Genomic DNA, 25,112 nt, shown 5'->3' with positions numbered 1-25,112 from the left:
TTTCAGGGGCATGGAAAGTTCCTTATTGCATAAGGTACTAGTTGTGTAAAATGCTCTTGTCACATAAAATGTTCTTGTCCTGTAAATTGGCTGAAGTGGCTTTGGGAGTCCAAAGTTCTAATTGCTGTTTTCATGTCTAATGATACCAGGTCTTTGAGCTCTTGACTCCCAACCCTTCATCCTTCCCCCATTTCTGACAGGAAGAGCAGATTAACATGTATCATTGCTTTGATGTTCCATTTCTGTTAAACATAATGGATGTTGAGCTCTTCATGTGTGGAAAGTTGCTCAGCTCACCCTGTCTTTTTTATCTCAACAACTTTCTGCATTATTTGTGATGCCAAACCACTTGTTTTCCAGCTCTTAGCCATATAAAACACAGATACTTATTTCTGACTCCAGCCATAAAATAAGTATGGCTCTGGACATTAGCTTCCATTGTTCTTTTTTGCAAAAGACTTCCAGAATTAAATTCCCAGATAGTGGAAACAGATGTTGGCCCATTAAAGACAGTTAATAACAGTAACTCGACAGCTGGCCTCCAGTACTGACATGGGCAAACAGCATTACAATAGTTTGGTAAAAAAATCCCTTTCTTTCACTTGTGTTCTGGTTTTCTTATCCTGAAATTGAAATACATAGGATCATCCTAAAAGGAGTTGTCAGTATAGAGGAAAAACATTTTGTAAGCTGGACCACCTCAAAGATACAACCACTGCCTGTAGTGCAGCACCTGAAAAGCACTGAACAAAGCTGAGCTTGAATGTTCAGCTGATGATATTGATTGAAAACTGATCTGTAGTTTATTTACAAAAAAAATAATTCTCCTGTATTGTCCCTTCCAAGAGACGTTATTACCCAATAATGCTTCTCCTTTTCTTTTATCTTGGGGAGGGAGGTAGGAAACAGATACACTGACTAAAAATGTTTTCTCTCAAACAGTAGCCAAAGTTACAAAAAAATCCAGACTTCAGAGAACATACATCTACAAACAAAGGAAGCTTTGATGAATCCCAAGTATGCCTTGAGGCATCTTCCAAGAGGCTAGTTAGGGAGTATTTTAGCAGAAACATAGAGAACAACTGTCTCTTTTCTCAGTTGCTGCTCTGTTGCTGACTGAAGTCAAGCTGTGGCAAAACATAGCTTCCTTGCCTATGGGAGTCGTCTTACTCCTACCAACCCTGTGCTCTGATACTGCCTTAAAGTACATAGTCATATCAGGCAGCATCAGGTGCTATTCATCCTGGTGGGAAAAAAGCAAGACGAGGACTGTTCAGCTTTGTCCACAGGAGGAAAGATTGATTTGAATCAAAGATGCACAATTACACTTACTGTCTCTGATTTAGATCGGGAGAAGTTGGACAGGAAATCTTCCTTGGTCAGCAGGAATTTACGATCAGTGTTCTGCTTTAGTCCTCCTGCAAAACAAACAGGTTTCAGTCTGTAATTTCTACACAAAGATATATATCCTGCACCTCCCAATATATAAAATGATCCCTCAAGGTCTATTTGAATTGCCTTAGCCATTTCCCAGCATCCTAGGTCCTCCTCAGATTTCCTATTTCGGAAAAAAGCATAGAATCTGCCGATGATCAGAAAAGAATGAATCACATATGATTACGTCTAGGATTACCCTGCCAGTCCAGGAGCTGTGCTACCCTGGGCCCTGAGCCCCAGTTCTCAGCTCCTTGTCAGCAAGACTCCTGTCTCCAAACTCACCAGCAATTTTTATAGTGAATTATTTAAGGGCAGCCGTAATGTGGGGAGATGAAGGTTAACGGAATGTTTGGGCATTTTTAAGGCATGGAAGATTATCTATCCTTGTGAGGAAAATAAAGGAGATGTAAGTGTTGGGAATTAGCTCTGCTTGCAACCTGAGGCTTAAATGGGATCTTACTCCACAAGAAGTAGGGTGACATTGTGGTTGGGTAAGTTCTTTTGTGTTTCTGTTTCTTAGGCTCAGTATTCCTTATCTGGATTTACTGAGTTGTCTGGTTTTCAGGCTTTATTTCATGGCCTGTAAGTAACCTGATCCCAAGCTGGTAAAAAGCAAAATTTGGCTACAAGCATCACTATAGCAGTGGGAAGAGCATGGGATTGGAAGAAAGTAGGGAGCAAATCTTATAAAAACTTAAAAGGAAAAGGGTAAAAGTTTAGCTTGTACTTATTAGTTGCAAGGCAGAGGGAAGCTAATGGAAGTGAGTTTATTTGCTGAGTTTGGAGTTTCATAGTTGTGGATCAGACTAAAAGTTAGAAATCTAACAGCCTTGAAGTTTAGGGCTGTCATAGGAATCCGGCTGGGGATACTGGGTAAAGCTGTGAAAGCAGCTGCTTTTTTGATATTTCTGCCATGCACGAGGTGGATGACAAGTGCACGTTGCATCTCACCTGGATGCAAAAGTAGTGAGGCCACGGGCTGGAGCTGAAGTCCTCACTCTTACCCATGGGGTGCTGCTTTTTCCCTTGCACAAAAGGACTGGGAAACAGAAAGAAGCTAACATAGCCATGCAGCTCTTAGGCACGTTCTTGGGGAATGTGGTGAAAAGCATGCACTATATAGGTGCAGGCAATAACCCTTGAGTGCTCTGAACTCACTGAAGGTAAAAGTGCTATTGTCCTCTAGAAGCATGGGTGTATTGTCCTTGCTTGGAGTTGTTGATGTTCAGGGACAAACCTTAAACCTCCAGCCTCTGCTGGCATCTAATAAAACAGGAAAGACACGTCTTACACTTTTTTTTTCCCCTCAGGTTTACAAATATGCTAAAACTTGTTTCTCCTCAGAGACTTGAAGTAACTTTTGTTGTAAGCAGAGACCAAGAATGGGATGCAGAAGGGCTGAGGGGAGGAAATTACATTTAGGATGGTAATACAGTGCTTGCAATAGGTCAACGGCACTTCCTGTGGCAATGACAGCTCTGGTCATCTTAGTTTGACAGAGATCTAAGACACGTTCAGCCACAGCTTTGGAACTAGTACCTGTTAGGAGGCTGATAATTATTCCCACAACTACTGTGATAAGTGTCCCAAGTGTGCTGAAGTAGAGGTAAGACAAGGAATACCAGTTGTCTGCCAGGGCAGGCCTGAAATAGAGCAGAAAAAGTGTTAATCTTTCTTTCCTGTTCCAAGCACTTTGAAAATGTCTGTTTCCAGACAGTCTATAAATACAGAGTTTCTTCTGAACCAAGCAGCCTGGTAATCTTGAGCTACCTCCATACAATATGTGCATTGCAAATTTGTTTCAAAATTCATAGGACAAGTTCCTTCGCAAGAAAGAAGGCTGGTCAGTACAGTGAGACAGAGCAGGTGAAACAGGACAGTCCTGTCTTTGTTATGAACCAAGGGCACAGTTGAACACTCCAGTTATCCAGATTAAGGGATTGTTTCTTTCTGAAGGGTGAGGTTATTTAAAGGAAGGGACACAGAAAAAAAACCACACAAGGAAATCAACCCTGTACAGCCCTAAACAGCCAGAAACAATAGAGCAACTGTCTACACCTTATTTTGTTATCCCTGACCATATGCTCTGTCACAACAGTTGCTTCTCTGCAGTCAGGAGCAATGCTGGAGGTCTCATGCAAGAGCTGTAGTATATGAAACTGGATGCTGGGCACCCATGTGTGTATCAGGGTACCTCTTGACTGTGCAGTGCTCTAAGGGGTAAGGATTTGGAAACCCTGCAAATGTCTTTGTTCAGCTTCTTTCTGTTCCTGCTGTTCCCTATATTGCCATTCATAACTGTTTAATTTAATTGTGATTGTCCAGAATAAGACATATGGTAATTGAAGAATGGAGGAAATTCCTTGTGTTGTGTCCTTTGTATGGATTACAACTTCTGAACTTCCTGAATAGAACTATTCTGCATAGACAAGTTGCTGTAGGTAGAGCAGTTAAACTGGTAAATTGCCCTTTAAATGCCTACTCCTTTAATTTATGTGACAGTCTGTAGAAGTTAATCTAATAACTATAAATGTTATTTTTGTTTAACACTGTGGTTCACAGTAAGGCATATCCAAGCCTTTAGACTCAAATATTGAATTGAAGCTTTTCAGATCAATAGGAAGATTCATTTTGACTTCTGTTCTGTGATAACTCAGACAAACTTCATTTTCACAGGAAAATAAAAAAAAAAAAACAAAAAAACAGAAGAAACTTCTGCATCTTAAATAGCATGGTAGGTAAACCAGAGAGGAATAGTTATAGTAACCCAAATGCTCTGCAGATGTTTGTGTTGCTTTAAAACAATTACACATTTGCTGATTGCACTTGATGAACTCATATACCTCTCTGCAGCTGGTGTGCTGAATATTGTTGTTAATGGAATTTCTGTTGATGTTATATTTCCTGAAGACATATTACAGCCTGCAGTTGAGAGATATAGTGGCTTGGTCCTCTCTGGGAGTGGAGGATAAATCTGAGATCCGATTCCAACCCAAAGTGAAATAGCGAAGCCACTGACAAGACCCACAAATGCACCCTGCAAAATAAAAAATGAAACTTGGATTTACATGAAAAACATAAGGATTTTGAAAGAAAAAACTAGACAAGTAAGAAACAGTCAAGATAATCTAAACTGTAGGCTCCATGGCAGAAATGAAATATACAGTTGGGAGGAGCTGGGGACTTTACTTCATTCCCCTTTTGGGACATACAGTGTTTCCTCACAGATCCTGAGCATACCTCTTTTTATTTGGCTACCAGGTCTTTATAATCAAAGGATAACTTTGGCCTGCATAGTATATGGGAAAATTCTGCTTTATCTGAGACCCTTCTTGAACAAACACAGAAGCAATTTTTCCATTTTCTTACCTGACCTGTTTCTGTGAAAACTCTCTCCTACCTCAGGCATAGGTAGACTTTTTGGTTGACACCTTGTGATTATTTTTTTTTGTACTTTAGTATATATATAAAATTTGCCACTGCAAAGAGACAAAGCTTAGTGATTAGTGAACATCTCAGGATTACTAAATAGCAATCCTGCCAGACTATCCCATGGACCATATTAACAAAGTTCATAAAATCCTTTTTTTATGGAATAGTGTTTTCCTCTGGAAATGATAATTTCACGATACTGAAGCACTCTGAAAATACCCCAGTTTGGGCTGCAAGCCCTTAGGCCTCATTTTTCCAGCCTGACCCCCTTTTGCTCAGACAGGCCAGCATTCTCTGAGCCTATTGGTTGTTCAGCTACATCTCAAGATGCATTGTTCCCTGCTTCTAAAACTATGGTTTTAATAAATCCTTGTCATAGTTCTATTTTTATTCAGAATATTTTCCCCCTTCTGAACATGGAAATCTCTTCACGGGATGGAAATCCAAAAGTCTATACAGTCCTATTCATCATTTCCTTAGGAAAAAGAAGAAAGGGAGCAAAGTGTAATGTCCTCACAGGAAGTACCAAAGACATCTCCCCTGCTGCCCAATGTATTGGTGGAAGAGGATTAAGGAGATGCCCAAAATTATAAAAAAATTTTGGACAAACAGGTCTTTAAATTTCTACTTACAATTCCATTTGCAAAGGAGCAGAGGATTCCCAAGGCAAACAATCCTAAAAGGGGGCCACCGACCATGCCAAAAATGCTGAGTGCTGCCTGAGGAAGGAAGGGAGTCTGCTATCAGGTGCTGTGCACAAAAGGTAAAGCCTCCAAAGTGACAAGAAGGGAAGACATTGAGAAAGAAATTATGAGAATTTTTTTAACTGGTGTGTACTCAGCTGCCAGGTATAGTTACACAGGTGCTTAAAGCAGAGGTTGAGCCATGGGTGGTTTGAGGTCAGTACCCAACGAAGAATAAAACTAATCTCATAATGGTATCCAGCAATTATTTTCTTACATAATTCATTCTGGATCATTCAACATGGGCATGAAAAAGCTGTCTGACACTTACCTGCAACAAGGCTCCCAGAAGAGATGCCACTGCAGCCATAGCAATACAGACTCCACCATAAAACAGGCCTGTGTGGGAAAAGCAAAACAATGCACAAATCTGCCAAAGTTTGAAAATCACTAGTAGAAAGGTTTATGTCTAACCCAGCATGGCCTTGACATCTACAAGATAAACCTGCTAGTATCTAGATTTTTAATAAGAGAGCCTGAATTGGTCAAAAGGTCAGCTTTCTGCTTACATTAAGAGGAGAACATGCAAACTGGACAAAATCTTCTTCCTGTATAGTACCAAAGATTAGTTACTAAATGGCAGCCATATGGATTAGTCATAGTGGCAATAACATGTATTATTTATATTCCTCAGCTAATCTCCTGTGTCATTGTCCTTATTTTGACGGAATGATTTTTGCTTCTCAGTCTAAAGCCTTTGGAGCAAAAAAGTAAATGCTGGTAGATTACTGGGAGCTGGCACCATGACAAAGAACATCCTGGGTCACAAGGATATAGTGTGTCTTCCCAGGACCCATAAAACTGGATTACTTGTTTTTTCCACCTCCGTCCCTGGTGAGTTTCACTGCATAAGCAATATGTTAATCTCACTGTTTAATGTGATGTGTCAGGCAACTCATGACAAACAACAATTTTGGCATAAGCATTGTTTGCAATAATGTTTAAGAAACTTCCTTCAGGTGAAAATATTTAATACTTGTTACCCTACCACCAGTATGTTGTGCTCACTGGTATGGCCTGTGACACCATGTTGGAACTGTGGTATTTCCATGTTACTACAAACACTTTGCTGGGCTACACCTGCAGCTGGACAGTACAGCTAGCAGACATGGCAATTGCACTTCACAGATTTAAACCATCTGCTCAGCCTAGTTTTGATCCTCTTTGAGCTACATTAAGCTAAGAGAAGAGCTAAACACAGTGAGAGTCTAAGAGTATATCAGAGAAGATGTGAAGTTTCTCATTCTCTGGAATATTTCTGGGACACAATGCTATTGCTTGTGTATCAGTTCAAAAGGTTTGTTAGAAAACTGTTTCCTATGCTTCTCATTTTTGACAAATGAAAGAAAAATAGCTAAGACATTTGGGTTTGTAGTATTGCAAATCAATATTGAACACAAATGCAGTGCATCTTTCCTGCTTAAAGACCTAACAAGATTCTTTTTCTTAAACTCACTTATTCCCCATTTGTGTAAAACCTACGCAGGCGATCTTGTCTCCCCCAGATGTTGCACCAACATAGTCCCACTACTGTGAATTTTTTACTCCTGACTTACACTATCATAAGAGAGATCTGAATCAAGCCCTCACTTCATAAAGCAAAAGCAGAAAAGATGTTTTCCAGACATACTCATCCCCATGGAAATCCATGACAACTTCTTTTCAGAGAGTGATCTGAAGTAGGGCTTAATGAGGTCTTCAACAGTCACGGCAGCCAGAGCATTGATGCTGGAGGACACCGTACTACAGAAGGCAAGATTTATACAATTTTTTTTTTTATCTTAGAAGCTGAAATCATAGATAACAGGTGGGTTACTGGCAGAGAGAAACTGCCACTGTCTAGAACAGTGTCAGAAAACTAATGTAACTGCTGTATTGGTCAAAATAACTTATTATTCCAGGTGATGCAGTTAATAGCTTACAAAAATTGTTTAAAAAAATTACTCTTGGTGAAGACAAAGAAAATCCTGATGAAAAGTTGAGTTGGGCCTGGAGAAGTCAATGAAAATATTTATGGCTAAGCTGTAAACACTACTGCTATATGTTATACCTTCATAAATGATCTACAGTACCTATCTATGAAGGTAAAATTCCCACTTACTTACTTTGAACTCACTCTGAGAGGAGGATTCAGATAACCTAATTATGGTCATCTAAAAATTAGGGATCTAATTGATGAACTATTGTAGGCTTCCTGTGGGGTCAGAAAAACCAGCACTCCTAAGGCACAAAGTCAGACTGGTGATCTTGTGTCTGTGTACCTTGTTCTTGTAAGCCACCAACTTTTCTTCAGCATGTGAAAACAATCTTGGCTGTTCCCTCTATTTATGTAGCTACAAGTACTCAGAACAAGAAAGTTTATTCTGGTGTCACATTCATAAGTTTCTTCATTTTTATCTGCCTATTCAAAGAATTCCTTGGGATAGACAATGTTTCCTAAAGGGTACTCCTTGGGAAAGCGGAACAAAACGCTTCACCTATGGAATAGAAGGGTATCAATTTGTCTCCTACAGTAAAAATATATAGTGATCGTTGTTTCATGGGATTAATTCAAGACAATCAGAAGCCCAGGAACCCTGGAAAAGAAAACTCTAAAGATCGGGGGTGAGGAAAGGCAGGTGGCTTTTGTTATGCAGATTTGAAACTGGAAAATTAAAGACAAGCAGTAGGAAATTTCCTGAAATTGTAGCTATTTGGTGTAACTACTCATTTATAATACTCAAAAATTCCTATAGCACAGGGGCTTTAAAAGCACAGCACAGAAAGGGGGATTTGTTAGTGATATACATCACATGTAGGTAGCCATATCCTCATGTTAATAGGGAAATCCAAGCAGCTTTGAGTCCTAGGACCTCAGAGCAGCACTGTTGGAAACTATGGATTTTTAAGGTGCATCATCAGAGATGCTAAAGTGCTTTTTTTGAAGAATAAAAATTTGCAAGATAAAAAACTGAAATGCTAAAGTTTTAATACAAATGGAACTTTAGCTCCAACAAAAAAAGGAAAAAAGATAGTAGTTTCTAAATTATTAAATTACCTTAATGTCCCACTGTAGGCACTAGCCACAAAAAGCCCTGGCACTCCTGGAAAATCGCGCAGGATATCCAGCACCAGGTATGGCATTAGCTGAAAAATTCAGAGTAAGAAGTATCATCATCTTGTCCTAATTTTTCATTTTATCACTCTATTATTTTTGTTAATAGACCTTCTCACTGGCATTTTGTCCAGCTGTTCTAATTTTTAATGTGCCATTTTGCTCCAATTATTGGTTTTCTACAGAGAAAACTTTGTTTCCAGTGACAATGGTATAGGAAGCTAGTGTTGGGCAGCAGGTAGTCTGTTGAGGGGATTGGATACCACAGTAGATGCTTTTTCTGCTGTTGACTCCACAAAAAGGTTTTTATATACAGTCCAATAACCTCAAGGTACCTGAAAACAATTTCATTATTGGAAACTGTGAGATATTTTTTGACCTTTGCAACATTTGAGTGCTGGAAAGAGAGAGGAATTTTAAGATTTTCTTCCTGAGAACCATTTTTTTTTTCACAGACAAGTTGGTCTTCTTAGTATCTTGCTTCCAGTTTCTACCAAAAGAATTTGACTGACAGGAACAACTTAATTTCCTTCAGGTTTCCTTTTTCCCTTAAAGACCAGGTGGTCCTGCCTCAGGTGCTCCATTGTCTGTGCTCTTCTCCTGGCTTTCCAGCTTACTGTACATTGGAGCGTTATCCAGAGCCTGTGATTATCTTAGCCTTAAACATACAAATAAAAGGCATTTGATTTCCATGGACCCTGACTCTGGCCAGTCTATGGACTCTCAGAACTCTTATTCCTCAGATAAGTCTGCTGCTCAAGGTCTATTTAGGGAGAGGTTGCCATCTGTGATGAGGTTGTTTCTCTGCAGCACAGTTTGATTGCCCAGCTCTCCTCCAAAGGAGGGAAGCATGTTCCATCACTAGTGAACAACTGCCTGCTGATAGCCTTTCTCCAGGTGTATGCTTTTGGCACGATAATGTTTTGAGTCTGAAAAGGCTTTTGCTTTCATCAGCACAGAGTAATTTAGGTTGGGTGACACAAAGCAGCTCACCAGGACTCACAGCCACTCACAAGGGCACTGCTGCTCCGGCCTCTTCACTTCTCTTCAAAGCGGTTTCATGGCATGTCGACATTCCTGGGCCCATTTTGGGTGAAAAACCCAAACATTTGCAGAGAAGGGTGGACTGAGCACTCTCTACAGTGCTGCTCTCCCTGCTGCCCTCCTTAGCAAGCACTGAGGGACCTCCAGCAGCACAGCTGGAGGATGCAGGGTCTGAACAGTGACAAGGATGGACCTGCTGTTTTCTCCAGGTATTTCCTCCCACTGTGGTCTCAGCTTAATTCCTTGGTGTTACAGACTCGCCCAATACAGGACCTCAGCGTGTCATTATTCCCAACCCTCTGACTCTTGAACTGCCTCCGTCTGATTCTTATGGCTGCAGATGAAGGATGCCCTCTCACCACTTTCTACCAAAATGTGGGGCCCTACCTGGTCGAGTGCTGACACCTGCTTGGCTGTCCATGGGTCACAGTCTTTGTAGATGGAGTAGAGGGCCAGCCCACACAGTGCGGCACAGGCCATTATTGCCCAGAGTCCCAATAGGTTGATGTAGAGGGACCTGCATCGACATACATGCAAACATGGAAACATGGATCACGTTAGAGCTCAATGTCCCGCAAAAGACCCCGTCAGTGCCAAGCAAGCACACACCCATTCCTGCACTGAGGAGACCTCCTGGTTGGTGACTGCCTGCCAGCAAGGGAGCCACCATATGACTCCCAGCACTTCACCTGGTGTGAGATCACGGTTCTAAATGTACAAACAACACTTCCGGTATTGGTGGCACAGTCTGAGGCTCAGTCCCTGACAAAGCCTGCTCTGGAGATGATGGGAGTGATATGGCAATCACCATGTTTCATCATGTGTATGAGTTGTATAATGCAGACAGCAGGTCAGAGGATTCTCCTTCCCCCATGCCACACCCCTTGACAAACCCTAAGCAGATTTATAAGGCGGGGTGCCCCAGATTCAAGTGTGGGATACCTTTTAGTCAGCACCAGCACTCCCGGAGCTGTAGTGCAGGGCTTATATAATGCTGGAGTTGCCTTATAAAGCTACAGATCTCCCATTTCCTCCTGAGACAGCCTCTATGGGAGGCAGCAATGAGGCACTGGGACCTGGAACCTTGTCTGGAGCAGCCTATGGCTGCCACTTCCAGGAAACAGAGGTTTGTCAGCAACCTCAGGGCTTTACTAACTAAACCCTTTAGTAACTAACCAACTTGGAGTCTAGTATCATCCAGATACCCCATCACCTTTCCACATCCTGAGGGGAGCTTCAGGTTCAGCTAATGGTGAGACCAGAAATGCCTTTTCATCAGGCATTAATGCTGCTTTTGCCACACAGAACAGGCAGCTTCTACTGGTAGTGAAAAACACATTCTGCTCCTCATCCAGAGAGGGCTTTTGCCTCCCATCTAACTTTTCAATCTTCTCAAATGTTTCTATGCTCTCAGTGACTCCTGGATCACAAAGTTCTTTTCACCTAGGGTGGCCAGTTCAAGCAAACATACCCACTGGGAGCTTGGCCTTGAAAAACAGCGTTCCTTTCCAGCAGTTTCCTCCCAGTTATCTGTGTATCACTGACAGCGATTTAACTACCTGACAGACCACATACCCTGGACCTGTGCCAATTGCTAAGATCTCCTCTAGGAGGACTTTTGGTTTCTGTGTAAATACATCCATGCTTGCAATGTTTCAGGAGGCCTTTTAGTGCTTTTGATTCCTAAGAAGGTGAAGGGCACCAGTCTTTGGACTGCTCTAGAGGACCAGCAGGATGAATGAAGAGGTAAACCTAACTTTATAGGCCTTGTTAGGCATTGAAATTGTATTTGCTATTAGGGGTGGTCTAAACACAGCACCAACATCCCTTTAAATTTCTCTCTAGCCTAATTTAGTAAAAATGAAGTAGTCTTCTTCTCTTAGATGCTTACACATTGTTTGGATGTCTTGCACCTATTTAGCTGAAGCTGTTCCTGCATTGGCATAATCTACCTTGATATACAACACTCAGAAGCTGATTTAGCACAAAATTTAACGAATGATCTAAATCAATCCAGCTCTTTTGGACAGATGTAATAGCAGAATCAGCCTAGAACCTCTAGCTTAGAAATACAAGAGAAACACAAGGAAGCAAAATAAATTGTCGGAATCCAGCAATTCTTGTTTTTAAACTGCATCAGTGTTCGGCAGTGAAGAGAGATGGTTTTTCCTTCTGATTTACATCCTAGCTCATGGTACACCCTATGACTAAGCACTGGAGTATAATAATTGTAGCGCTATTGGAGGGAGGTTTTCCCACTTATTCTGCATGAGTAACATGGGGTGGAGTTTGGCCGAAGTAGGAACTGTGACTGTGTAAGGCTTATTTTCAATCGTTTGTTTCAGTCTGGCTCTAAGACTTTGGCACTGAGGCATGCCAGATGGCCTTGAAAGGAAAGCAGAGAAAAACGTGTTAGTAACCTATATTTTTCTGCCAGTGTAGCTCTCCTGCTCTGAGTGCCTACTATGGTTCAGATAGAAGCGTTATGTACAGTTTGGCTAGTGATTATTTGAGGATGACAGCATGTGCTCATACCTACTGGTGTGTTTCTTGAATGGGGTGAAATCCTTTCCCAAAGCTTGAGAAAATTCCTATTCTTGTGTCACTGTTAAAGGCCTTCCCAAAACCTGCATCTGTGAAAGAATTATTTTCTCAGCTCTGCTTTATTACTGTGCTTTCTCTTACAAAACCTTACAGTAAATGTCATTGGGGTACAAAACCCTATTAGTTTGACCTGATGACATTTTGCAATTCTATGTACAGGTTAAATGGCAATAAGAGATACAGACCAACAGCATGACCTGCCAGATGTGTCTAATTACATTTGCAAATGAACTAGATAGTCACCACAGAATGGCATTGTTTATAGTTGTGACAAGCTGCAACCATTATACAAAATGATTTCTCCATGCAGGGGAAATATCCTGCACAAATGAAGCACAAGCAAGGTGATGCCATGGAGTCCAACCACCCATGCCAGCAGGACAGGACTATACTGATTAAGGCTGTGCCACTGTTAATATGGTATGAGCTATAAATCCCATCCAAACCCCTGCAGAAGTAGATAGCCTCCAGTCCCAGTCAAAGCTGCCACAACAGCTCAGAAATCTACTCTGAAGCTGCGATGGTGCCAGATTTCCTTTAGTCACTCTCTGCTCTTGGGATGCCCTGGAGGTGTCTCTCCTTGCAAAGACAGTAGGGAGAGTGTGAGAGAGAGGCACAGCCCTACATGGAGCAGGTGCTAGGGAAGAACAGCCTCACTGGCACACAAATCTGGTACAATGTATGTGGCTGTTCTCCCATATGCAATCATTCCAGGCAGCATTACAGATGTGGGATGTACCTCCCGCCTCTGCGGTGTCGAGAACCTAGAACCTACCCATGTGTCAGAGATTGTGGAGAAGCTATCTGGTGTGTTGGAGCTGTGGCAGTGAATGCTGGAGCTGAGCCTGATAACAAGCATCAACTCATTCCTGTCTGCAGCATAAATGGTTGAAAAGTAAATTTTCTTTATTGATATATCCAAAACATTTCAGTTGTAACTGTGCGTGATTTTGTGGACATTTTGCTAACTTTATGAAGTGAAAGCCTTTATAAAACTCCTTCTCTGTATGCCACTGTACCAGAGAATGTATAGGGACTATAGTTATGATGTGTGTTTCTATGTTTCTTCTAAAAATGGACTTCATGAGATTGCTAATAATTCTTAAATCCTGAGCTGTGAACTAATGGAATGATACTAAAGATAAAGGTAAAATAACAGATCTAGTAGATATACTCCGTTCTAGAGTAAAGGCTCATCAGAAATGTTTACATTCAAAGAAAACAGAACTTTCTGCCAGCTTGCATAGTTAATTCTTAAAAAAAAGTCATGATTATTATGAACCCAAAATACACGATTCCTCAGCAATTTTATCACTGAATAAGACATTTCTGCATTTTCTCATGCCTATACTCAGTGTTAAGGAAAAATTTTTTAATCTTTACTTATGCAAAATCCACACACAATGACTTAGGTTTAGTAGAACAGCAATTCAAGATACTGTCTTGATGTGACTTCAGCACAAGTACTTTATATTTAGTCTTTAGGTTGGACATAAACTTAATGCACCTATTTCTATGCAAGAATACTGGGCACAGTGAAGCACTCAGGCGCAAAGTTCAATGTTACAGCAATCATGTAATTCGAATACCAGTACTTATTGTGCCCATTTGTCTTCTACTGGTCCACAAAACAGAAGGCAAAAGTTGTTACACTTTATAAATGAAATTCGTATGGACAAAAGAACCCCATGTTCCTCTTAGAAAAATCTCCCTTATAAAGAAGAGTCACTGCTAAATTCAGACAGTGACTGCAGGCAGACTTACAATTTTGCGTGGAATCTGCTTTTGCATGCGATGTATCTCTGGACTTGAGACTGGTTGACCCCATATATACCTGTCCACGTGAAAGTCCCACCTATAACAATTGTCCAGAAGGTGTGCCTTTGCAAAGGATTGGGATCAAAGCTACAATGAGAGGAAAAAGAGAAAACAAATTCAGAATATAAAATCTTGTTATTATGTGAAGACCTTATATGCTTATATGCTTGTTCTAATACAAGCTTGCTTAATTTGGCCAGATTTTGAACATTCAGATACTCTTATCTTTATGTGAAATCACAGAAAGCAAATTTTAAAACTCAGAGCTGATATCCTAAGTCAGTGAAACACTCTGATCTGTCCAAAGGTGAAGTTGGACAGATTTATTTGCCTATAAACTACAGTGTTAAGCAAAGTTCTATGATGCCTGTGATTGCTGTGATGAAATGATGCTCCAGTAAAAAGTGTAATATGCCTGCTTATCTAAAGGGACATCAGTCTAACACCAGTATAAAGGTGTGTTTGCAAGCCCAACCTTTGTGGACAGAGCCTCTGTAAAACATTTTGCTAGTTTAGCTCTAAGTAAATAGTAGATTTTAGGTGGCCATAAATAATTATTATTTTTAAATAACATTTTAATATAGCAATGAATTTAATTTTTTGTGAATGTGGTAATACCGTTTCACCTATTACATGCCTTTATTCCTTTTCTTTTTTCATCTGTGAATCTATGATTGGGAGAATAACCAATACAGTATAACCACCGCAAATCAGCCAAACAAATTGAAAAAAAATTACTGTTCACAAGAAGAAAAAATACCCACAGATGAATTACTTACTGAAGAACTTGGTGAAAAATTTTACAGACCAACCTGATTAATATTGTGAACTGATAGACAAAGGAAAAATCATAGTACTTCTCACACTAAACTTTCACTAATAGCATTTAGTGAAGTTTCTCAGAGGAATCATATATTCATCAAAGGTACAATAACCTGTTTATTTAAAGTGGTTTTTGACTCAACACTGTCAGACTGAATATTCTTTAACTTGTAAAATTATATTTTTAGGCTATGATTAGTTACAATAATGGAGGGTAAAACACTATTAAACATATATAAGTATACACATATTAAATATTTGTATATTTCAGGGAAAAGAAAAATACTTCCCTTTTTCAGATTAGGCAAAAACCATTTTTTTCTCATTTGTTTTCATTCAGTAGCTCAAATGCCAAATCAGCTGTTTTCAAATTGTAAGTAAAAATACAACTGTCCTCTTCTATTCACCATTCTCTTTCAGTGGAATCCAAAATATATCCTTAAAACAGCTACTTAACAAAGTAAAAAGGTCTTTCTCTTTACAAGATTTTGCATGGTCTAAAACATAAAAAATATCCCTCAAACTAGGTAAGCTTGTTTAAAAATATATAAAAATTGGGTCACAACTCCTCTCCTCCTCTCCCTTCAATAGCAGTTCAATTTCACAATCACATGGGCTCTATTTGTGGGAATAAAGAGGCACATCATCTGCAAGTACAAACTCACTCCCAGAAGTTTAATCTTCCACCATGGTAGGAATCATTTACAATGCGTCCAATTCCCTCCTGAACCACCACAGCTCGTATAATCACAGATGAAAATCCAGCAACCATGATTCCAACCTGGAAAACGTCTGTCCACACCACTGCCTTCAGACCGCCCTGCATGAGGAACAGCACATATCAGATACAACAGGGCAGCAGCACTCTTGCCTTGTACTCACATTCAACTAACAGAAACATTACTGTTCCTATGAGGTATAATAGATGAATTTCATCTTCTTCTTTAATAGAACTAATTGTGTACTGCTGTCTTTAGGAATTGTTTTCTGGAACCCATTCAGGACATCCTGGCCCTTTTTTGAAGTGCAGTAGCATTTACTTTGGCCATACACGTAGTTTAATCCAGTATTTTCTTCATCACATAGCCTGATTCAGAAGTTTGTATCAAAAGATAAATTTGCAGACAGTGCTCATCTTACTTATATATATTCAGTAGTACTAGTTCCAGAAGGTATACCATTCATGGAATAAAAATACACATGATTTAATCCAACACTTGGTCAATTAACACTAATTTGAAGACCAATCTGTTCATGTGGCATGTGCTATTTTTAGTGGCTCTATGCAATAACAGACAGGACTGTTACAGTTGCAATAAGTTGTTTGACAAATTACAAATTGACAAATTACACAGCAAAACTCTACTAGATCAGAAGAAAAATCACAGGAGGATTTTCAGGAAGGGAAATCTATCTTTTTACTGTTCTTTCAGCCACAACAGAAGTTTGAATGTATCAAAACAGAAAAGGTTTGAGTCACATAGTGACTGCCAATGCATCCAGAGAGGCCCCTGGGTGAATATGGCCCTCTGGCCACATCTACGCTGTGGAATGTACTTCCAGGTGGTAATCTGATTATTAGGCCGCTATCTAATAAATTCCATATTTGATGTGAGCAGTGAAAGGAACAGAGATTTTTCTCAGCCAAAGGGCCCACATACCAGTGTGCAGTAGAAAGTGCAGACCACGCCAGTCGCCACCACTGCACCCCACAAGTCGAAGCCAGTGACTGAAAGAGAGGGAAATGGCACCAGCATGAATGAGGCACTGGGGACAAAACACTGAAGGTTGATTTTTCACCCTCAATGTCATTGTTGAAAAAAGTTAGAAATAAGTTAAATGCAGAGGTAGGAGGTAAAAATGGTAATGAAAAGATTAGTGTGTCTAAACCGGGGGATTTGGCCTAACCAGTTCTAAAAATGAAACAGTTGTAACAGATTTGGAAACTGCTAAAAAGTTCGATATATTTCAGGATCTAAGAAACTATTTGTCTTTAATGTGAACACTACCAGACAACACATCCAATATGTTTCTAGGTCCCAACTCAGGAAGATTTTAAAATACATGTCCTTCCTTGAAGCACCTGGGTAGCACCACAGAGCCCCTAGGCAGGGATTTATGCAAGTAAACAGAATAGGTGTTCTCCACGGAGGCAAGGTCGTTCAAACATGGTCTGGAGGAAATGCATCAGACTAAAAGCCTTTTTTGCATTCTTCTTTCTCTTAAGGATAGTATATTTACACCATACAACACTGTGCTGTGGATGACATACAGGCTGTTACTGCCCCAGCTTGGCATGCTTGTGTGATGTCAGGCAAGGCATCAGGGGACTCCCCAACAGACAGTTCAGGCTAATGAGAACCACGGCAACAAAACTAATGAAAAACGTAAATTCTTCTAGTTGGCAGTTAGCTAAATCGTAGCTATGTATATGCAAGGCAATACAAACATCAAAGACATAAAACCTGTGAGTTCACGCACTGGAGAAGACCAGTACAGACAGTGTTGTGTTTTTTCTTCCATTTTGTTCAAGCAACAAGCCAAAAAAACCATCCAAAGAGCAGAAAAACTGTGACTTGATTCTAGCCAAAATGATTAATTTTTAATTTGCATCTTATTATTCCCTTTTCTTGCCAAACAGACAAATTAATTGTGTCAGATTAAAAGTTTAATTTGGCTCCATACAAGAGCTTTTTACTCTTCTAGAAATAAATGTGGCTCGTTTTCAAAGCAAAAAGTCACTCTGAAGCAGAAAATGAAAATATTTAATTTTGTAAATATCACAACAAATATCTTACATTGACAATCTCTTTTCTGTTGGTTTTGTTTTCCTGGCAAAATGAGAGACCACATTAAATATTTCCAGGAAGTCTAAAACCATATTTACAGAACTTTTGCCTCGCCCTCATCTTGAAGAAGAGCACTTAACCAGGGGAATTAATTTCATGTTTAGTGTCTGCATTGCCTTCAAAATTTACTTAAGCCTTAACTTTTCTGAATGTGCCCATTAACTACAGGTATTGCATCAGAGGTAGAGCAAATGAGTGGAGGTTTTCCTCTAAATCTTTTCTGTAATTCCTTATAAGTAGGGATTAAGGGACTAGGATTACAGAGTTCCCATTAGAAGACTTATAGTCAAGACTTGAGCTATATTTTCAGGTGTGCATTACCAAAAAAAAAAAAAAAGGATACCAGTACCAGTAGAAGAACAGTTGCAGTATATTCATCTTACCTTGATTTAGTGCTAAAGCTGGAGCATAAATGACAATACCAGTGTATAAAGTCTAGAAGGAAAAAGAAGATTAAAGATCAAAATAAATGTAAATTCCTGGAAAGGTGATAGCTTCCTGAGATTATTTCATTTCAAGCACTTAGGTAGTCTATATTTTCTAAATTTGTAACTGTTGGCAAATAATTCCAATTAGAAGATGAATGACTGAGACTAATAAGCTCTGCAGTCTCATAGCCAAGTGTTACTAAAACAAATACCAGGGACTCTTAAATACAAAATCCCTCTTCATCTTCTCCTGGATTTCATAATTAACTTATTTTATTCCTTTAAAACTGCAAAAGGAAACAAGAGGAAAAGAAAGTTAATGAGGTTTACACGTGGTTTGCCAAGGAACCTATTACTATCTATTTTCTCAGTCTTGGGATCAATATGCCTTTCAGTATACAGCTCTAATGCATGTGAGTAAGAATACAAAATACGACAGCAGCTAGTTGTTATGGATAGCATTATAAGGAATTATAACCTTCATCCTGTAAGATGAAGCCATACATGATTATCACCTGTAAAATGAAGCCATACGTGATTATCAGCAGCTTTATATTTTCAACCACAGTAAAGATACAGACTAATCAAGTAGCTACTCCATCTACTTTTGTGGGCACAATGCGATTCATACACTGATATCCTCTACAATTTCTTTGTGTATATTTTTAAATCCTGTTTCCTTTTTTATCGCTGTCATTACTGCCCCAAGTTCAGCTGTGATATGGGTCAGAATAATATAGCTTGCAATATGCAGATGACTTCTGTGAAGGTCAGTGGTCTTGATTCAAAAGATCTAGATCACAGACAGGTCCTGAGCTGACTCGCATCAGCTTTCCACGGCTGGACTCTTCTGACTCCCTGATTTACAGCGGTGAGACTTGGGCATGGAAAAACAGCAGAATCAGATGTCATCCAGGATTCAGCAAGCCTCTGCCCTTCCTGCAAGTGTGGAGTCTGCCCTAGGCACTAGTGGTAAACCAGAGCAGGATTGATAACCACTGGATTACTTGCTGTGGCTTTTGAGCAGATCAAATCCAGTTCCCAAGGTAGAGCGCTACCAATGGCCAGTGGCAACGTTGGGGACAGAGCCAAGAGGTAAATGGAAGGAGCATTCCAGCTCCATTCCTCCTATAGCACTCCAGCTATAGGAGGAAACTAATATGGAGAAGCTGCTTCACCCAGTCTAACCTAATTGTGCTGGCCCCCTGATGCACACCTGCTACAAGCACATGCCAGAAAGGATAGTGGGGCCATTGGGGAAATAGTTATTCCTACCTGTACTCTACTCCCTGCCTTTGTGTGTGCATGCTTGTTTCTCTCATTGCCATGAGTCCTCTCTAGATTTTCATATATAGCTTATATTACAAGAAAGCTGCCACTCCTGACCAGTCCCTGGCAAATATATCCTCAGAACCAGATGCATCACTTCACAGGCAGCTGCTGACACCTGTCAAGCCCAGTCAATGTTGATTTGCAGTCCATACAGTGACTGTCAATATGTGCTGCTGAGCCACAGAATCTTAGAAGGGTTTGGGTAGGAATGGTCCTTTAAACGTAATCTAGTCCAACTCCCTTACCGTGGACAGGGACACCTTCCACTAGATCAGGTTGCTCAGAGCCCCATCCAGCCTGACTTTGAACACTTTCAGGGATGGGGCACTGCACTACTTCTCTGGGATACCTGGTCCAGTGTCCCACCATCCTTGTTGCAAATACATTCTTCTTTATATCCACTCTAAATCTACCCTCTTTCAACTTAAAACCATTACCCCTTGTCCTGTCACTACAGGCCTTGGTAAAAAGTGTCTCTCTACTTTTCTCATAAGCCCCCTTTGAGAGGCTGCAATAAGGTCTTCCCCAGGTTGAAAAATCCCCATTGTTGGCTGCAACACTCTGGATGCAGTCATCAAGCCAATTCTTTTTCCTTCTACTGCTAATTCAAAGGATTCAGTATGAGAACTTACGGCTTTCTCATACACAGCAAGTAAGTGCCAGAACCATCAGAAATTAAAATTTGTTACAACTATAGTCACATTTTGGTGTAAATTTAAATAGGACTGATACAATCTTGCCAATTCTTCAGTAGGTTTTTGTTATTGTTATTGTACTACTACATATCCTTTTCTTTTCCTTCTTTTAAGTATATCCCAATATTCACAGAAGAGTTAAAATTACACCATTAAAATCTTGGGAGGTTTTCTTTCCTCACAATTGTTTTATTTATTCAGGTAAAGTCGTTAGTGCTTAACAGAGAAAGCCACCTATCAATCTTTAGTTAATTTCCTTGAGCACATATTTAAGTTGCATAGAATTACTTTTCTGATTTTTGAAAGCAAAGATTATGCTTAGCTTGTTCCAAGTTACACAACTGTGATGTCTTCACATATGCTGATGAAACAGTGTCAGGTTTCACACATGCTAGCACTCTAGTTTTCCTATGGGCTTGTGTATCCATAAATGCCAGCTAAGCAGCACTGCTCAAACAAGTAATGAGCACTGCATTGAGAACCATCTTATTGGTGTGTGTGACTGGCCTGTAAATTCTGGTGTACCTTAAAAAATTTTAAAAATGGACAGAAAGCAAGCTTATTACTTAAAAAGCTTTCTGATTGCATATTCATTCTTACTCCGAATTACCCCAAAACTCAACTTCAAAATTGTGAAAAGAACACATTTTAATTTCTGGTGCATTTGGCACACCCTGACATTTAAAAGCTGTGGTTTCATACTGACTGTCTGAATGGACTAGATACAGAAAACTGTACTAGCAATAATTTCAGGGACTGCTTTAGTTTAACATTCCCAAGGGCAGCAATTTTCTACTTCTCAGTTTGCAGATACCTAGTTTTTTTCCAGTGATGGTGGTGCAAATCCTTGCGAAGTAAATGACAGCTCCTGACAGCTTGTTTTATCACCTTTCACAGACCCTTGAAAATTAGTTAGACTCCAAGAATCCACAAACCAGAGGATGAAAACTGCCACTGTAGATAATTGGGACATGTTTATATTTTGAACCCATTGTGGGTTTCTCCAGCAGGCAGGCGAATGACTGCTCTTCACACTGCTACCCTGCAGTGAAGGGTTGCTCGTCTCTTAGCATGGTGCTAATGTCAAGTGACTGCTCAGGGTATTCAACAGTGCACACAGAGACCCAAAAGTCAGGTAGCCCAGCATCTGCTCCGCCTCTCACCACTTTGGAGCAGAAAGGGCTTTGTTTCTCCTGCTCCCAGCCACCCAGGCACTCTGGTAACCTCATCAACTGCTCAGAGAAAACAGCAGTTACAGTCAACCAAATAATTCTGGTGGCCCTGAGGACCACAGAACAGCTTCTTTGCAAGCTTTACTTGCCGTTTGTATAATGAAGAGGACCGTTCCACAGAGGCGTAGATATTTATTAAATCGAAGTTCTAAATACTGCAAAAGAGAAGAAAATACAAATGTTTATATTGAAATTTGACACTATTGATAGCAATGAATTCATCACTTCACTAGAATGAAGTGATAAGCAACAAAGAGCGAGCATAGCATTGTTTTTACATTTGCATGAATGGCCAAAACTCGTAGAGTCACCCTGATGGATAACTCTTTCAACTTGATTTGATATCTTTTTACAGACCTCACCACAGGGTAATAACACAAGAAAGTGAAGTAGACATAAGCTAGTCAGTATACAATGGAGTCTACAGAAAAGACCAGGATATATTATCACAAAATCATTGACTATCCTGAATTGGAAGGGACAAAAATCCACAAGAATCAAGTTCAACTCCTGTCTCTGTACAGGGCAACCTAAAAGCTGACAATGATGTACCAGGAAACAACAAAACTCAATTGTGTTGTGAAATCAGAGAGAAAAAGAAAACATTGTGGCTATTTCTAAGTCTAAGTCAATTTGGAAACTCTGGCATATTATGTGTATCCATCTAAACTGCTGTGAGAGAGGGCAGAAGGTTTTCAGTGGTCAGTGGCTTCTTCCCATGGTAATCTCACCTCTTGCGCTGCCCAAGGCAGCCTGCCATATTCTACTGGTAAGTCAAAATTCAGCCACCTGGGAAACAGAAATCCTCATTTTTTCTGTCTAGCCTGGGACAACAATCTCTGAAGGAGTTTGTCATGCTGTAGGACATATTTCTTCCCACTGTCTGTCTTAACAACCTTCTTGGTGTGTGGTTGTACAAGAGGCATCTCATTTGCCTGACAATCTGTTCAATCAACACAAACACTGAAGCATCTCAAAGTGCTCACTTGTGAACTGAGCATTTAAAATGGGATCTGTGAGCATGTCCACACAAGGAAGCAGTCCTGAGCCCCTGGACACACACAAAAAGTTGTTAGAACTCTGAACTTTGTCCAGAAATAGAAGATGTATCTTTTATAGGTGCATTACTCTGGTTTAACCCCAAGATAATCAGTGATCTTCCAGTCATAATTATAAATCTTTATTTAAAAGAGTCCTATTTAAGTATCATCATGACAGTCCAAAGATTAGTAGTTTAAAACACATTGGAAGCCACCAGAGATTTCTGTTGGTGGATTCTTATCTAAATCTACCAACAGAAATCTTGTTTTCAGCCTCCAGTGCTGCAACACCTCTGTTCAGTGTAATAAAATGCTAAAGACCAAAGTAGCTAGTCAAGGATTTTCACCTGCACCGATGCTCCTTTCCCAAAGTCCTCTGTCAAAAGAGCAGTTTGCCTCCAAATCTGCAGCTATGAACTACCTTCATGCAGGAAGGTAAAGAGGTTGCACCAATGCTCTGAATCAGAAGAAAATCCTGACCAGATGCTTCCCCACTCCAAAACAGTCAGATTTGACCTGTGATTGTCCCACCGCCCCAGATGTCTCTGCCCTGATGGCTATAGCTTTAACTTACAGGCTGAGCTGAAGACCAGCTCAGCCTTATTTTGGTGGAAGTAAGAGAACGCTCACAGACACAGAGCACTTGCTGACTTCCCTGTATATGCACGATGAAGACATTCAGTGGTGTAAACAGCCTCAGGTGGCAAGGAGTGTCCCTAAAATCTCTAGGAACAGCACAGATACATATTCTGCCAAAAGGGGACTTTTGTGGTTACACCTAAGCTTAGAAACCAATCTGAAGGGAGCATGATGTGAGAACTCTGGTTCCTATAGTAGGTGCTCTTGCGCTCTGTCTTAGTATATTAATTATACATGATTAATGACATGTCACCATCCAAGCTGCACGAAGATTAATCCACCTACTGAACTGAGTATCTGGAGTGAGGAAACAAATCTGGCATGACACACAGCTCCTGAGCCAAGACAGCAGGGTTGAGCGTCTTCTCTCTGCAGAGACAGTGTGGGCAGACTTGGGGACAGAGCCTGTTGCAGCCTGCTCTCAGGAGTGTGGTGACACAGAAGAGCAGAGAGTGCAGGGGATTTGCAGGAAGAGATGGAGGACAGACATGTAGAAGCAGGCATGAGATCCCCCCAAGCTCCCTAAAGGCTGGGGAAAGGTTCCTTCCACTCAACCTTACCTCATAGGTGCTAGTAATGCCCAGCCTGTAGAAGACAGGCAGGAAGATCTCGGCACTGCACAGCACCACCAGGCAGTAGGTGATGGCAAAGACGCAGAAGATGGCACCATAGCGATAGACTTCGGCAGGGGTGCCCAGCACGGTGACAGCTGACATGAAGCTGGCAGTGAGGGACAATGCAACCGGGAGGGCACTCATGCTGCGGCCTGCCGTGAGGAAGTCCTTTGATGTCTTCTGCCCCCCTCCCACGAAGGCGTAGTAGACCCCAATGACGGCTGAGATCAGCAGCATGGCCGCAAATACTACATAGTCCCAGACGGTGAAGCGCGCCATTCTACCAGAGGGATTCACCCTTGGAGCCAAGAATCTGCCCCAAAATTAGAGGGGCAGCTGCTGCCCCCTCAGGGCTGGCACAGAGCGGCCTGGAGCAGGAGGAAGCAGATGAAGACGGGCCCCAGGGAGGTGCCCCCCGCCGGGGGGTGAGGGGCGGTGCGGTGCACACCACTGGGACAGAAGCGGAGCGGTGCTGTGCGCTGCGATGTCCCCCGACGGGGCAGGTGCGGAACGGTGCGATGCGCACACCGGGACAGAAGCAAAGAGAGGCGGGCTGGTGTCCGCCGCCGGGACAGGTGCGGTGCGCCCCGCGCAGGTCTCCACCGTGTGTCTGCTGGGGCGGGAGGGGGAGCGGGCTGCGCCGGGAGCGGCAGCGCGAGTGTCGGAGCCGGGACGGCGGGCGGGCCTTATACGGTACCGGTGCCCGCTCCTCCCCGTGGCGGTGCGCGCCCCCGCGGAGCGAGAAGGGGCGGTGATCCCCGCAGCGCGGTCCCGGCCGGGCCGTCCCGGGCCATCGCAGCCCGCCCCGCGCCTCCGGGCCCTGGGGCGCCCAGGCTTCGGGATGCGGCGCCACGGCAGAGCTCCGCCTGAATGCGGGTACACTGCAAACTTGGATCGCGGTCCAGGGCTTCCGGAGGAAAGAATTTCACTTGACATTTCCCCAGGATAGGGAACCTACCCTTCCTCGTTAGCATAGGCCACCATCTCCCCAAATGAAGAAGGTGAAAATATGGTTTGATATGTACATTTCCATGGGTTGAGCAATCTGGAAGGTAACTCACTGAATGAGAATTACCAAGGAAGTTGCTGAACATTGAAGCTGCATAAAAGGGAAGCCCCACTACCTGCACTGTGCTCACGTTTTATTTAAGAGTCTTCAGCTAATCGCAGGTCCAAGAGTCAAAGTGCACAGGAATATCAGAAATGGAACTTCACATATCTTACCCACAGAGGAATACATCAAAAACACCTGTGGGGTTTGAAAGCCGTGAATGCCAAGCGGTGGAGAT

General features: G+C 41.4%; 1 protein-coding gene across 1 annotated transcript in view; it reads right to left on the bottom strand.

Moving 5' to 3' along the window:
- The window catches only part of SLC5A8 (solute carrier family 5 member 8), a 28,230-nt gene extending 3,751 nt beyond the window's left edge, over nucleotides 1-24,479 (bottom strand). Inside the window, exons 1-14 of the mRNA XM_027660125.1 lie at nucleotides 23,770-24,479; nucleotides 21,620-21,685; nucleotides 18,227-18,278; nucleotides 16,656-16,723; nucleotides 15,660-15,814; nucleotides 14,119-14,259; nucleotides 10,138-10,267; nucleotides 8,650-8,738; nucleotides 7,243-7,355; nucleotides 5,884-5,951; nucleotides 5,502-5,588; nucleotides 4,281-4,474; nucleotides 2,977-3,080; nucleotides 1,333-1,418 (exon numbers count right to left, since the gene is read on the bottom strand). Coding sequence (XP_027515926.1) covers nucleotides 1,333-1,418; nucleotides 2,977-3,080; nucleotides 4,281-4,474; nucleotides 5,502-5,588; nucleotides 5,884-5,951; nucleotides 7,243-7,355; nucleotides 8,650-8,738; nucleotides 10,138-10,267; nucleotides 14,119-14,259; nucleotides 15,660-15,814; nucleotides 16,656-16,723; nucleotides 18,227-18,278; nucleotides 21,620-21,685; nucleotides 23,770-24,102 — 1,686 coding nt within the window. The 5' untranslated portion in view covers nucleotides 24,103-24,479. The remainder of the gene's footprint in view (nucleotides 1-1,332; nucleotides 1,419-2,976; nucleotides 3,081-4,280; nucleotides 4,475-5,501; nucleotides 5,589-5,883; nucleotides 5,952-7,242; nucleotides 7,356-8,649; nucleotides 8,739-10,137; nucleotides 10,268-14,118; nucleotides 14,260-15,659; nucleotides 15,815-16,655; nucleotides 16,724-18,226; nucleotides 18,279-21,619; nucleotides 21,686-23,769) is intronic.
- Nucleotides 24,480-25,112: the final 633 nt, after the last annotated feature.

Source organism: Corapipo altera, unplaced genomic scaffold, assembly GCF_003945725.1.
Source record: "Corapipo altera isolate COAL_440 unplaced genomic scaffold, ASM394572v1 1, whole genome shotgun sequence".
In the NCBI taxonomy this organism is placed as follows: Eukaryota; Metazoa; Chordata; class Aves; order Passeriformes; family Pipridae; genus Corapipo; species Corapipo altera.
This window is presented reverse-complemented; position numbering and strand designations above follow the sequence as displayed.